Source organism: Hemibagrus wyckioides, linkage group LG07, assembly GCF_019097595.1.
Source record: "Hemibagrus wyckioides isolate EC202008001 linkage group LG07, SWU_Hwy_1.0, whole genome shotgun sequence".
Lineage (NCBI taxonomy): Eukaryota > Metazoa > Chordata > Actinopteri > Siluriformes > Bagridae > Hemibagrus > Hemibagrus wyckioides.
The window spans coordinates 33,820,702-33,834,235 of NC_080716.1; the positions used below are offsets into that span (position 1 = coordinate 33,820,702).

Sequence of the window (13,534 nt, forward strand, 5' to 3'; positions counted from 1 at the left end):
AAAACAGCAAGGGCCAAACTGTCCCGAGTCACAAAAGAGGCAAAGAGCGCATGTATAGAGAATCCATGACCACTATAAGGACAGTGGAGATACCCAGCACATGTGGCAGGACATACAGGTGATCATCAACTACAAGACAACATCACCTGTCTGTGACTCCTCAACACCCACAACTGAACTGTACTGAACACACACACACACACACACACTCACCTGTGTAACAAGTGGTTCTCCTGTTACTGGTTTATTTGAAGACTTTTCCTCAAATCCACCGTGAAAACTAAACACAGTAACAACAAAACACAACAAACACATTATCTTGACACACAGTGAAAACGTGAGGAACAGAAGCAACCTCGTTGGCTGCATGCTGTGAGAAAGGGAAATAGTCTTTAAATCTTCTTTATGATAGTTTAAGTTCTTTTTATGACTAGAATAAACTTTTATCAGAGCATCCATAATGTCCGTGCTTACCGCTAACTTTCTTCACTAAAAACCCTCCCGCTAAATCAGCATCTGCACGAGACCCGGAATCGAGGCTTCAAAATAAAAGTCCCGCAACATACAACAAACAAAACAATCTATAAAGGTACAAATAACAAACACAGCTTAACTTCAATTACAAAAGTGGTTTTACAAAAAATGTAAACAAAATATATAAACTGTATAAACAATATAAAGGCAGCAGATACACATCTATCCAACAGCTAGCTTTGTCCCATCATGGTAACTAGCTACCGTTAGCTAAACGCTGGTTTCAGTCAGAGTTAGCGTTAGGAGCTAACCGGGCATTACTTTAGAAAACTGCCATAGCAGAAGAAAATATTCCCAACTGTAACGGTGCCGTTAGCTCGTTTCTGCTTGATTTAACATGACCGTCATGTAGGACGGCTAACGTGCTAGCTAGCTAACCTGGCACCAACATTTCTAGCTAGCTAACATTAGCCCTAATGCTAGCTCGACGTGTTAGTTGCCTAGCGCTTAGTTATTTAGACAAAGCTTGTTCAGTCTCTTCTGCTAACGTTACAGTTGTGAGGATTTTCTTCTGCTGTGGCAGTTTTCAAAAGTAATGCCGGTGTTGTGTCCAACTCTGTTTGGGGATCTGTTTCCCCCTAGCCCCGCCCCCGGACATACTTTCTTCCAGAAGTCTACAATATAAAGCTAACACTAAGTACATTTATAATCGGAACTTAGTTGATCTTACCTTAAGTGTCTTCAACTATCTGGATGAGTTGTGACTTTTGTCTTGCTGTAACACGGTCCTGACAAGAGCAGAACATCACATGGACTACAAGCAGGAGACTCGAGCGTGGAGGCTGTCTGATCTTAACTGCGCATGCGCAAGCATTTTTGGTCAGCTAGGTACAGCAACCCCTCTTGGACAAACTCGTTGACCTGCAGAAAAACGTTTTTTCCCTAGTTATGAGCACATTTGCTTAAGCGAAACAGCGATTTTTAGTTCAGTTTATGAAAGTTTCAAAAACAATTGCCAAAGCATCAAATTTGTCCAAAAAGATTAGAGAATTTGAACATTCATTGAACGTTCAGATATCAAATTCCTGCACCTGTCTTACACATCCCCAGACATCCAAAACTCCTATCCAGATGTTTGAATATTGAACTGCATATCTACATAGAAGTCATAGTGGGTCATAATGGGTCATAGTCAGACATTGTGGTCGCACACTCTCTCTCTCTGTGTCTCTATTAGAACACAGGAAGTGGTAAAGTGGTAAGGCTTTAACTCACACCTCTGCTCTGTCAGTCAGTCAGTCATTAGAGGGACAGGATGGAGCTCAGTCCACTCTCTGTGATGCTCTGTGAGTAAATGTTCTCTTTGTGTCTTCATTAGAGTGAGTGGTGGGGTATAAAGTTGTTCATCTGCAGTCTGAATGTCCTGAGTGATGATCTTATTGTGTGATTAGGACATTGTGTGTACTTCAGCATGACTGCTCAGGTGGATCAGTGTCTCCATATCTGTTATGAGAAGGGTTTAGTTTGATGTGTAACTACTCTCAGTAACTATGATAGTTCAACAGGTAAGAGTACAGGCAGAGCGAGTTTAAAACACAAGGTTTAAATCATCTAATGAGAGTAAATTGTTGGAATCTGTACCTGATGATCATCTTCTGTTGTTTCCTGTATACAGAAACATGATTTGTGTTAAAAACAATATTAAATGTAACATGATTTTAACAAAACTATTATCTAGATTTTCTGAGAAAATACCTCATAACCTATATTTCCAGTTTAGTTATTATTGTAGGAAAAATGTTCACTTTAATACACACTAATAACAAATGAATACACTGCATTTATAAAATAATCACAAATCATTATGTACTAATTTTCACTCATTATTATTTCATGTTATACAAATAAGAGCATTTTTTTGTGCAGAAACAAACACTTCTCATTAGTCCTGTACACACAGAGCAGTGACCGTGTTAGAGGCCTAAGGACAGAGAGCATGTCACGGATGTGGTTTATTTTCTATTTTCATTTAGTGATGCAAGTTGAGCTGCAAAAAAGAGGAGGAGGTTTGAAGATGGATGTGTGAAACAAACAGCTAACTTTTAACTGTTGATAACAGATAAATTTAACTCAGCTGATATTATTGAACTCTTTTTAATTTAAAAGTTGTCCAAACTGAAGACAATCATTTGAAGCTATTCAGATTGATAAGATTTCAGAATATACCCTCACTGGCCACTTTATCAGGAACACTATACCATCACTATTACTGGGTATATTATATATGGACAAAATACCATCACTAAATGTATAATTATTCTTAGAACTTTCATAATTTTTGATATTCATGATCTTCAGAAGGTTTTTTTCTGGTCAGAAGATTCAGTTGTCATCTATGCTAAGAATATTGTCCATAAGAGGCATAATTAATTGTTATGAATTTACAAGTGGGGATGCTGGTGCAGCAGGTTGTTATCTCTAGTAAACATCGTGACAAGAATATATTGGGGTGCTTAGGCTTGCTCAAGACCACTATTGATATTGATTACATTAGAAGAACCTAAAAACAAAGGAACTCTGCTGTGGTCAACTCACAGAATCATTAACACATCTTGAGGAAACGCCGTTTATACACTTTAACACGTTATGGTTGCAGTGAATCTGAAGCTTATCCTGGAGACACCCAAAAACTTCCTGGACATCCTCATTCAGGAAGAAAATGTGAAACTTCAGACAAGGAAAATACACCAAATTATTGTCTAGTTTTATTTACTTATTGTGTCAAATCTGTCAAAAAATTATGCAGAAATAAACACTTCTCATTAGCCTTGTACACTGACACACACAGGGCAGTGACTCTTTTAGAGGCGTGAGGACAGAGACAAGTTGGCAGTTGTGGTTTATCTTCTTCTTTTTTTAATTCAGTGCTGTGTGTTCAGCAGTGAAGAAGGGGAGGAGGTGTGAAGTTGAAAATATTTGCCACATGCATCATGCAGTAAAAATCAAGATGCGTTAGACCAGATCTCCCGTTTTCAAATGGTCAGCTTCCTTTTCTTGTCTGACAGGAGTGATCTTCTGCTGTTCTGGTCTGTTTTGACATATTCCAAGAAAAAATTGGCAAAAATACATGAGGTAAATCTAAAATTTTGAAATAGCAGAAGAAAAGTAATAAGGTATAGTGAAGTGTGGCCCAGAAGATTAATTCATTAGAATGTAACTGAATTTTTTTGTAGCATGTTCATTGTACAGGCTGTGCTTACTGATGTCACATGTCAGTTTTTCTGCATATCTCTTTTCCACACCCACAAAACTCCCATCCAGACCTCTGAATATTGAGCTGCATGTCTGAGTGTGGTCATAGTCAGACGTCCAGATACTGAACCTGATTTGGATGTTGTTCAGATATATGGATATGGTCCTGGACCTCCTGGACCGACTCAATATAGACATGATCTACACATTTACATAATTTGTCCTGTTTTCTGGAATGGAGGCCTGATCTCACAGCATACAGGACAGGATACCACATCACACCTTCAGAGGCCTTGTAGAGTTCATGCCTTGTCCGTCACAGCTGTTTTGGCGGAAAAAGGGGGACATGATATGGCTGATTAGTGTACATGTATCTATCCTCTCTCTCTCTATCTATCTCTCTCTCTCTCTCTCTCCATGAGCAAACAGGAAGTGGTAAGGCTTTATCCCACACCACTGCTCTGTCAGTCACTCAATAATACAGCAAAATCACTCAAATACACACTAATACCTAACTAATGCTAAATCTAATCACTAAATAATTATCACTAACATTTTGTTATGGGAATTTCAGCAGAGTGCTCCTATTTTGCTTGGTCATCTAGTTATCAAACTCTTCTCATTAGTCCTGTACACACACAGAGCAGGGACCGTGTTCAAGGCCTGAGAACAGACAGCAGGTAACAGATGTGGTTTATTTTCTATTTTTATTTAGTGATGCAATTTCAGCTGTGAAGAAGAGGAGGAGCTGTGAAGATGAAGGCTTGAAAGCAATAACTAACTTTTAACTAACTTTTGATAATGTGGGTAAATTTAAATCCACGGACATCATTCACAGACTTTCAACTCGTTTAAAGTCAAAAGCAGTCAGATGAAGACAAAAGAACTATTCAAAGTGAGAAGGTGTCACTAAATGCCCTCACTGGCCACTTTATTAGGAAACTATTTACTCCTGTGCAGGACTCCATATGTACGGAGAGAAGATTCCTGTCAGAGAAATCAAGCCCCTGGTGTCTCTGTCCAGTTTTCCTGGAGCAGGTAACACCTGGCTGAGACCGCTGATTGAGCTCGATACTGAATATTACACAGGAAGCTACTACTTTGATGGTACACTTTATAATAGAGACTTCAAGGGCGAGTATTTAGTTTTCCTTCCTAATTTCAATTTAAGGGCTTCATTCCAGAGAGATGTTGCTTCTCTTCTCTATCATGCTTAATGTTGCAATGAAGGTTATTTAAAGTTTCACTTTCTTGACCTTCTGATTAATGTTACACGAAAAAAAAAGTTTTTTTTGACCAAGTGGAAACTGATATCTATAATGTGTATGACATTTTCTTAAAATTTTATTTGATAAACTTTGCTTAGTCTCCAGAAAAATAAATAAATTAATTAATTAAAACAAATAGAGGAAAAAAAAGGCTGTCAGAAGCAGTGGACCAATGGACACATTTATCCTGCCTCTAATCTGAATAAAACTCTACTTGATTTCTGGATATTTGGAATCGCAAACTTGGAGAGAAGAGCTCAGAAATCGGAAGCCTGAATAACGAGAAAATTACGAGCAAAAATAGCAGAATGAACAAGTGAGTAAAGGAAATTAAAGTAAAGTAAAGAAAGTAAGCAAGGAAAATAAAATTTACTATTTTGTGTTCTTTCCTTTGTTTAGTTTATTATATTTGTCAGGAACAGGTGGACAGTGAATCTCAGAAGCCTGCTTCTTCGTGTGTATTTTGTGTCATGCCTTTCCTATTGTTCTCCTTCCTGTTGTATCACCTGTTCCCCATTTAACTTAATGTCTAGCCCTATAAATAGGGACCCTTGCGTTCTTGTCCTTGTCTGTAATTGTTCATCTGCTCTGTGGCTTTGTCCTGCATCTGGTTATGGCATGTTCTTGTTTTTGATGTCAGTAATGTCATGTGTAGTGTTAGGTTAGTCTGCCCCATGTCTTGTGTTTTTGTTAATAAAGCAGTACTTCATTAAATCCCGCACCTGGGTCTTTCTCCATGGCGTGTCAGTGCATGCCACCACCATGGAGGTCTGGGTTCACGCCCTGCACAGAAGAGTAGGTTCCATATCTTTTGTAGCAATAGCATCTCTGTGCAAAAAGCAATGTGTAACGGCTTTTATCTGCTGGACCACTCTGGAGTGCTTGCCCATCATCACTGCAACTCTGTCTGTACAGACGGCAATGCAGTTAGCCCAGTTTATTTCATTCAGTGTCATCAAACAATCCATCAATCCGAAAATATCCTTTGCCATTGCAGTAGTGCGTAGCTCCTTACAAAACAAAAAGTCCTCATGTACTTCCTTTTCTATTCATAGCGAGCATATGCAAGCAGTTGTGACATTTTTCACACGACTCATCTATCTGTATAGTGAAGTCATTGCTGTAAAGCCGTGCTGCACACTGTTCTTTGATGTCTTTGGACATGCAGGAGATGTGTTTTTATTTCAGTCTGTGCGCTAGCCAGTTGTTTTGCTTTTTGTTTAAAAAATGACTTGTTTTTGTCTTTGTATTGCACGTGATTTACATGCAAATGTCTGATCAATTTAGATGGTCTCATACACTCATTTGATAACACTTTAGAGCAAACAACGCATTGTGGCTGAGGTAAATCCTTGCTTTTCAAAAAACAGCACAAACCCATAGTTAAGGTAACTGTTGTCGTATTGATGTCACTTTTTATCTGAGTAGGAGTCTGTTTATGGACTGACAGTTGAACTATAAATTTGTTCATTATGTTTGCTGTGGTGAAATGCCTGACTGAGCGCTCTGTGCATGTTAACTACATTTTCAGGTTTCAGTCAGAAAATTAAATTAATTATTAATTTCTTATTTTTAAAAAATAGTTTTAGCGTGTTATTTTTTTAATTTAATGTATTAATAATAAAATTAATTACATGTAGGCATATATTTAAATTAATTAGTATTTTTTTCATGGCCCACCTGGAAGATCACTGAGGCCCTCTAGTGGGCCATGGCTCCCCAGTTGAGAACCCCTGGTTCAATTGGGACATTAGAATTGATTATCTTATATACAATTTGAGAGTTAATTCAGGTGGACAGGACTGTACCAACAGAGGATAGAAATAGGCCACTTCTAAATGAGACAATGGACCAGAATTTCTTACTCTAAAACAAGTGTACAGACCTTTAATAAAATTAAACATTTTGCCTGGGCAATGAACAATAAAAACCAAAAAAAAAGTAAAGAAATAAATCCCTGCCTCTTTTAAATTCTATGAAGCAGAGCATCAACTTCATCAAAATAAAACAGATGTGTACAGATTGTTCTCAGTGTATTGGAGCAGACTAAAATGTGATGAGAGGAATATAAACAGTTCTGTTTAAAACTACTACAATGTATTTAAGCAGTGTTGTATAAAGTACCCAACAGCCATACTTGAGTAAAAGTACAGGTATTTTGTTAGAAAATGACTCAAGTAAAAGTTAAAGTCAACCATTATAATTCTACTTGAGTAAAAGTCTTAAAGTATCTTAAATAAACTGTACTTAACCATCAAAAGTAGTATTTTCATGAATGTATTTAAGTATGGAAAGTAAAAGTAGAAGTAAATGAATAAAAAAGCAAGAGTCTAATAATTTGGAGAATTATTAATTTTATTCTGTATTGCTTTCTTTCTTAAACTTCTCAATAGGTGCACCACCAAAAAAAAAATAAGACTTGCATGAAAGAAAGAAGAGGCCTTTAGAACTGTATTATAATGAAGTTTACAGTATCAGTGTTTCCATACATGTGCACTTGTAACTAAGGCCATGTTTTTATTATTACTAAGGCATATTATTATTTCATGTAAAAAATAAGTCTCTAAATTGTCCATAGTGTGTGATTACATGAGTGAATGAGTGTGTGTGTGCCCTGCGATGGGTTGGCACTCCAGCCAGGGTGTATCCTGCCTTGATGCCCGGTGACGCCTGAGATACCACAGGCTCCCCATGACCTGAGGATAGATCGGATAAGCGATTAAAGTTAACTTTAAATTTAAGTTAAATTTAACTCCACTGACATCACTGAAATCTTTTAAAGCCACACTGAAAATCACCATTTAAAGTCAGAGACACAGCAGAGTCAGAGTCATTACTCCATCTTCAGGAAACACTTTATGCTATTTAGGGTTAATGAATCTGGAGCCTTTCCTGGGGACACCCAGAAGCACATCCAGGACATTAACATGTGAAGCATCTCAGTGCCATAAGTTCATGTTAATACACACCAACATCAATCTATTGTCTAATTTCATTTACTTATTTGGGTGAAATCTATCAAAGAAGTTTGCAGAAATAAAGACTTCTCATTAGCCTTGACACACACAGGGCAATGACAGTTTAATAGGCCAGAGGAAAGACTCAAGTTAGCAGTTGCTTCTTTTTTTAACTCAGTGTTGTGTGTTCAGTGGTGATAAAGGGGACGAGGTGTGAAGATGGTTGTGTTAAAGCAATAACTGACTTTACAAGATGAAAATATTTGCATGTTGCATGCATTTAAGTTGTTGATGTGATGCTGATATCTGAGCCTACCACCTGCACCATGCAGTAAAAATTAAGATGCATTAGACCCGATGTCCAGTTTTCAGATTGTCAGTTTGGGTGAGGCTGTGTCCAGTTCAAGAGTATCTGTTTGAGATATGCTGCATTCAGGAGGCTGGGTGAAGTGCAAAGAGTGTTCTTTTATTCAGGGTACTGGGTAAAGGGCAGTGGAGGGATAGTTGGTGTATGGAGGAGCAGAGGTACTAGCATGCGTTAGTGAAGCTGGAGGTTTCAGAAGGACAAAACTGAACTTAACTTACTGCCCTGAACATGCCCCATGATACTCTACCTAAAGCTCCATGAGGATGAGGAGCTCTTGCTGTCACCTGACTGGCTGCCTGTTTGGCTCTCTTCTGCCGCCCAGCCCTGAAGCCTCGCTAACTCCTGCTTTCCTCAGTGAGGTTGTTGAAATTGCTCCGTTCACTCAGCACCCATGGGGTAGTTGAGAGAGAGCGTTTTTCTGCTGCTTGTGGGCAGCAGTGTGGGCACCACCATCACAATATAGTAAGGTTTTAATAAAACCATGTGAACATTAACTAGAAATTCAGAGAAAATGTCTTACAACCTACATTTCCATTTTTGTTACTATTATGGTCTGTTATGGTATGTTGTGGTGCAAATTCAGCTGTGAAGAAACAGAGGAGGTGTGAAGATGGACGTGTGAAAGACACAGACATTGAGGATAAAATACACTATATGAATTATTATTCACCCATTCAGTTTACTGGTTACTCGAGGACCATGTGGAGGATCATGTGTAAATTCAGTGGAGGCTTGAGGTGTCTCTCGGACAGCAAAAAGGATGTATGGAAGGAGGAGGTCCCAGTTGTGTGCCTTGACTATTTTGGTGGCACAAGGGGGACATACACAGTATTACACAGGTTATTTAATGTTATGGCTGATTAGAGTACATGTATCTATCCTCTCTCTCTCTCTCTCTCTCTCTCTCTGTCTCTCTCTCTCTCTCTCTCCATGAGCAAACAGGAAGCGGTAAAGCTTTTACCCTAACCACTGCTCTGTTAATCAGTCAGTCATTAACACAGAAAATTCATTCTGATATGCACTAATACCAAATACCAAACTAATGCAGAGCACTAATCTTTATTTAGTATCACCAAGTAACTGTCACAAAAATTTTGAAGATTGCCACACATGGCAATTACAGCAGAATGCTCCTATTTTGCTTGGGCATGTAGTTGTCTTTTGTGTATAAGATAAGATAAGATAAGATAAGATAAGATAAGATAAGATAAGATAAGATAAGATAAGATAAGATAAGATAAGATAATTAAAAATAAATTAAATTATCTAAATATACAATTGTATACAGAAGTATAAAAAGTATTCCAAAATGAGATATAAAAAAAATGTTAAAAATAAGAGAAATTGTTTGTGTGGAAACAAGCTCTTCTATTTAGTCCTGTACACACAGAACAGTGACAGTATTTTTATTTATTTATTATTTAGAAAATATTTCAATTTAAATATTTTAAATTTTATTTAAAATGTATTTCTTACAGATGGTAGTTTAGATTTCCTGAATAAGATTTAATCTTGTGTGTTCTGTGTGTCTAAATTCTGCTGTTTTCATTAATAGACTGAAAGTTTTCCATATTTATGTCATGTTCTGTTTCTGTTCCCTTTTTAGTGCTGATTTCACTTATACCAGTGGCCCAGGCTGAAGGTGATTTATATACAGTTTATTCTTTATATTGTCTGCAGATTTGATTTGTTTTGTTTTACACTCGAACAAATAGTTTATGCTTTATGCTATATATGAATGACTTAACACTCAAATAGTTTTATGCTGCTTAAATGTCTTAACATATTAAATATAAAACAGCACAAGTTTAATGACAGCAGCACAAGAGAGTAACTGACATAACTAGTGTTAAATAAAATGCTCCATGGTGCCCCTGATTTCTTAATATTAAGTAGGTTACACATATCAGTATCAACAAGTAACAAAAACATGTACTCATACTCACTCTAAACATGATATTAGTAGTGTAGACTTGGGAATGACTTTATGTAAGGTTTATTAACAACAGAATGTTTTATAGGGAGTCCTAAAGCTGTGGTGTCCATAACGCCTGATACACATGTGTTCATTAGAGAGACTGTTGCTCTCAGATGTAACATCCAGGGAGGAGGAGACACTCAGTGGACTTACAGCTGGAAAAAAAATAATAACGGACTTACAGGACACAAAGACTCATACAAAGACAACACAATGCAGGAGTTCATAATTTGGTCTGTTAAAGACTCTGACAGTGGTACCTACACCTGCAGAGGAAATGGGAGTGACTCTCAGACCTCAGAGATCAGTGATGCTGTTACACTGACTGTATCAGGTGAGTCTGTGGGTGTTTTTATTTCTTATTTAATGTTAACATTATTTTTTAGGGTGCAGATTTTGAGCTGTCAGTAACTGAGTCCCTGAGTTTGTTTAATGTTGACTTTCACTTCCCTGTCTAATAGACACCAATTTCTTTCACAAGAATCATGTCTTTTTCAGTAGCATTTGGGTTTTATATTAGGTTTTTTTTTCAATAAATCTTGTACTTTCACTCTTAAAAAAACTCAGTTATCATGTGGTGTCGCTCTTTGAGCATCTTTCTCTGTGGGCAGCTTCTTTAATAGACACCTTTAAATCTTTAGCTTCCGATTAGTCCCTTTAATAGCCGATTATTATTATCATTATTATTAGTAGTAGTAGTAGTAGTAGTGATGTAATTTTTAAAGGATAGTAAAAATGAATATTTGGTCAAACCTTGATTATTTATAATGTTTGGCTGTTTTCTGATTCCAGTTTTAGCAAAATCTAATCATTTGTTCCGGGGCTGCCTCACATATTCAGTAAATTTCATATTTTGGATTTAAAAAGACAAAAGTCAGGTTGAATATAAAATAATGGAATATATTTTAAGTTCTTGAATTGACATCTATATAAATCACATTTGTCTTCACTAAAACCCCAGACTTTTACTACTTTGATGGTTAGACTGACAAATGATGATTAATGTTTCTCAGCTAGATGATTATGTTCAGCTGCAGAATGCCTGTAGATTTTTGAAAAAAGTCCTCTGTCATTTACTGTAAGAAGTCATGTTTTTGCTCATTTTTAGGAAAATGCAGATATATATATATATATATATATATATATAGAGAGAGAGAGAGAGAGAGAGAGATTGATAGTGATGAGGATTTGTGCATAAAATAAAATAAATTAAATAAAAATAAAATTGATCCATAAAATAACAAATACAGCAAATACAGTTTTTAACACTTCAATCCAATCATGAATTTTGTTAAATAGAAAATATTCTGAATTCCAGCCATGTAAGAAAACATACAACTGTAACATCTTGTATCAAATGTTAAAAATAAACATTTTAGACACAAAGCATTTCAAATCAAGTCAAGAAGCTTTTATTGTATTTTGAACTATATAATTGATGCAGTACATAGTAAAATGAGACAACGTTTCTCCAGGACCCTGGTGCTATTTCCAAGATGGCGCCGGTGAGGTCGGCTGCCGTCATGACTGCTCCAACCCCTTTTTCTTTGTTTTTGTTTTTTAAGTTAACTTTCAGTACAGTAGGACCGGCAAATTCTACACAATAGAGTGCATTAGGTATGATAGAGATACCCTTATTTCTATTGGTATACAATGTACTCACAAGTCCATGTTTTTAACCCCGGATCCAAGCTGGCCGAGTGAGATCCTGAGGGAGAACAAAGGACCAGGGCCAGGGAAAAGTTCCAGAGAGACATTCAGGACTGCAATCTCCTCTGCTTCACCAAGACATGGCTGAACCCAGCAGTACTGGACCACGCCATCCAGCCAGCCAAGTTCTTCCCGGTTCACCGCATGGACAGAACCATGGAATCGGGGAATCGGGGAAGTCAAGGGGAGGCGGAGTGTGTTTAATGGTGAACAGCAGCTGGTGCAACAGCATGAGCATTGTTCCTCTCACATGCTCCTGCACACCCAACCTGGAACTATTGACCATCAAATGTTGTCCTTTTTACCTTCCTCGGGAGTTTTCATCAGTCATAGTCAGCGCCGTTTATATTCCACCTCAGGCGGACATGGACACTGCTTTATGCGAGTTGCATGAAGCTCTCACTCAGCACCAGACACAACACCGGGACGCTGTGCTTATTGTGGCAGGGGACTTTAACAGTGCCAACCTCAAACGTGCAGCGCCAAACTTTTATCAGCACATCAGCTGCCCCACCAGGGGTGAAAGGACACTGGACCACTGTTACACAACAGTCAGAGATGGCTACAAGGCACAATCTCGCCCACTGTTTGGGAAATCCGACCACGCCACCATCTTCCTCATGCCAAAATTTAAAAAAAATTTAAATTTAAAATTTAAATTTAAAAGGCTCAAGCAGGATGTTCCAGCTCAGAGGGAGGTCGCCCGCTGGACGGACCAATCGGTGGCCACTCTACAGGACGCTCTGGATGACGCAGACTGGGACATGTTCTGGTGCAGCTCTGATGACATCAGTGTGTTTAGAGAAGCAGTTGTGGGATTCATTGGGACACTTGCAGATGATACTATGCAGAAAACCTCCATCAGAACGTTTCCCAATCAGAAGCCATGGGTGGATAAGACCATCCGTGACCATCCGCCGACCTCACAGGCGCCTCTCCAAGATGGCGCCGGTGAGGTCAGCTGCCATCATGACTTCTCCGACCCCTCTTTTTTTGTTTTTGTCTACAGTACTTTTAAACCAGCAATTTCTTCCATATGGAGTGCATTGAGTATGATAGAGATACTCTTATTTCTATTGGTATACAATGTACCCACAATTAGACGTTTTTGACCCCAGATCCAAGCTGGCCGAGTGAGATCCTGAGGGAGAACAAAGGACGCGACCCGAAGCAGCGGCCCCGGGGGACATGAGCCCGCGTCAGGAACAGGCTGAGAGCCCGTGCACACCGCACACCTCTGCCTAGCATCCTGCTCGCCAATGTCCAGTCGCTGGAGAACAAGCTCGATGACCTCAGCGTCAGGGTAAAGTTCCAGAGAGACATTTGGGACTGCAATCTCCTCTGCTTCACCGAGACATGGCTGAACCCAGCAGTACTTGACAAAACCATCCAGCCAGCCGAGTTCTTCTCGGTTTACCGCATGGACAGAACATTGGAATCGGGGAAGTCAAGGGGAGGCGGCGTGTGTTTAATGGTGAACAGTAGCTGGTGCAACAGCGCGAGCATTGTTCCTCTTGCATGTTCCTGC

General features: G+C 38.5%; 1 protein-coding gene across 1 annotated transcript in view; it reads left to right on the forward strand.

Annotated features, from left to right (window-relative positions):
• The first annotated feature begins 1,789 nt into the window (after positions 1-1,789).
• Positions 1,790-13,534, forward strand: part of LOC131356321 (Fc receptor-like protein 5) — a 108,584-nt gene continuing 96,839 nt past the window's right edge. Inside the window, exons 1-3 of the mRNA XM_058395225.1 lie at positions 1,790-1,820; positions 9,925-9,960; positions 10,340-10,630. Coding sequence (XP_058251208.1) covers positions 1,790-1,820; positions 9,925-9,960; positions 10,340-10,630 — 358 coding nt within the window. The remainder of the gene's footprint in view (positions 1,821-9,924; positions 9,961-10,339; positions 10,631-13,534) is intronic.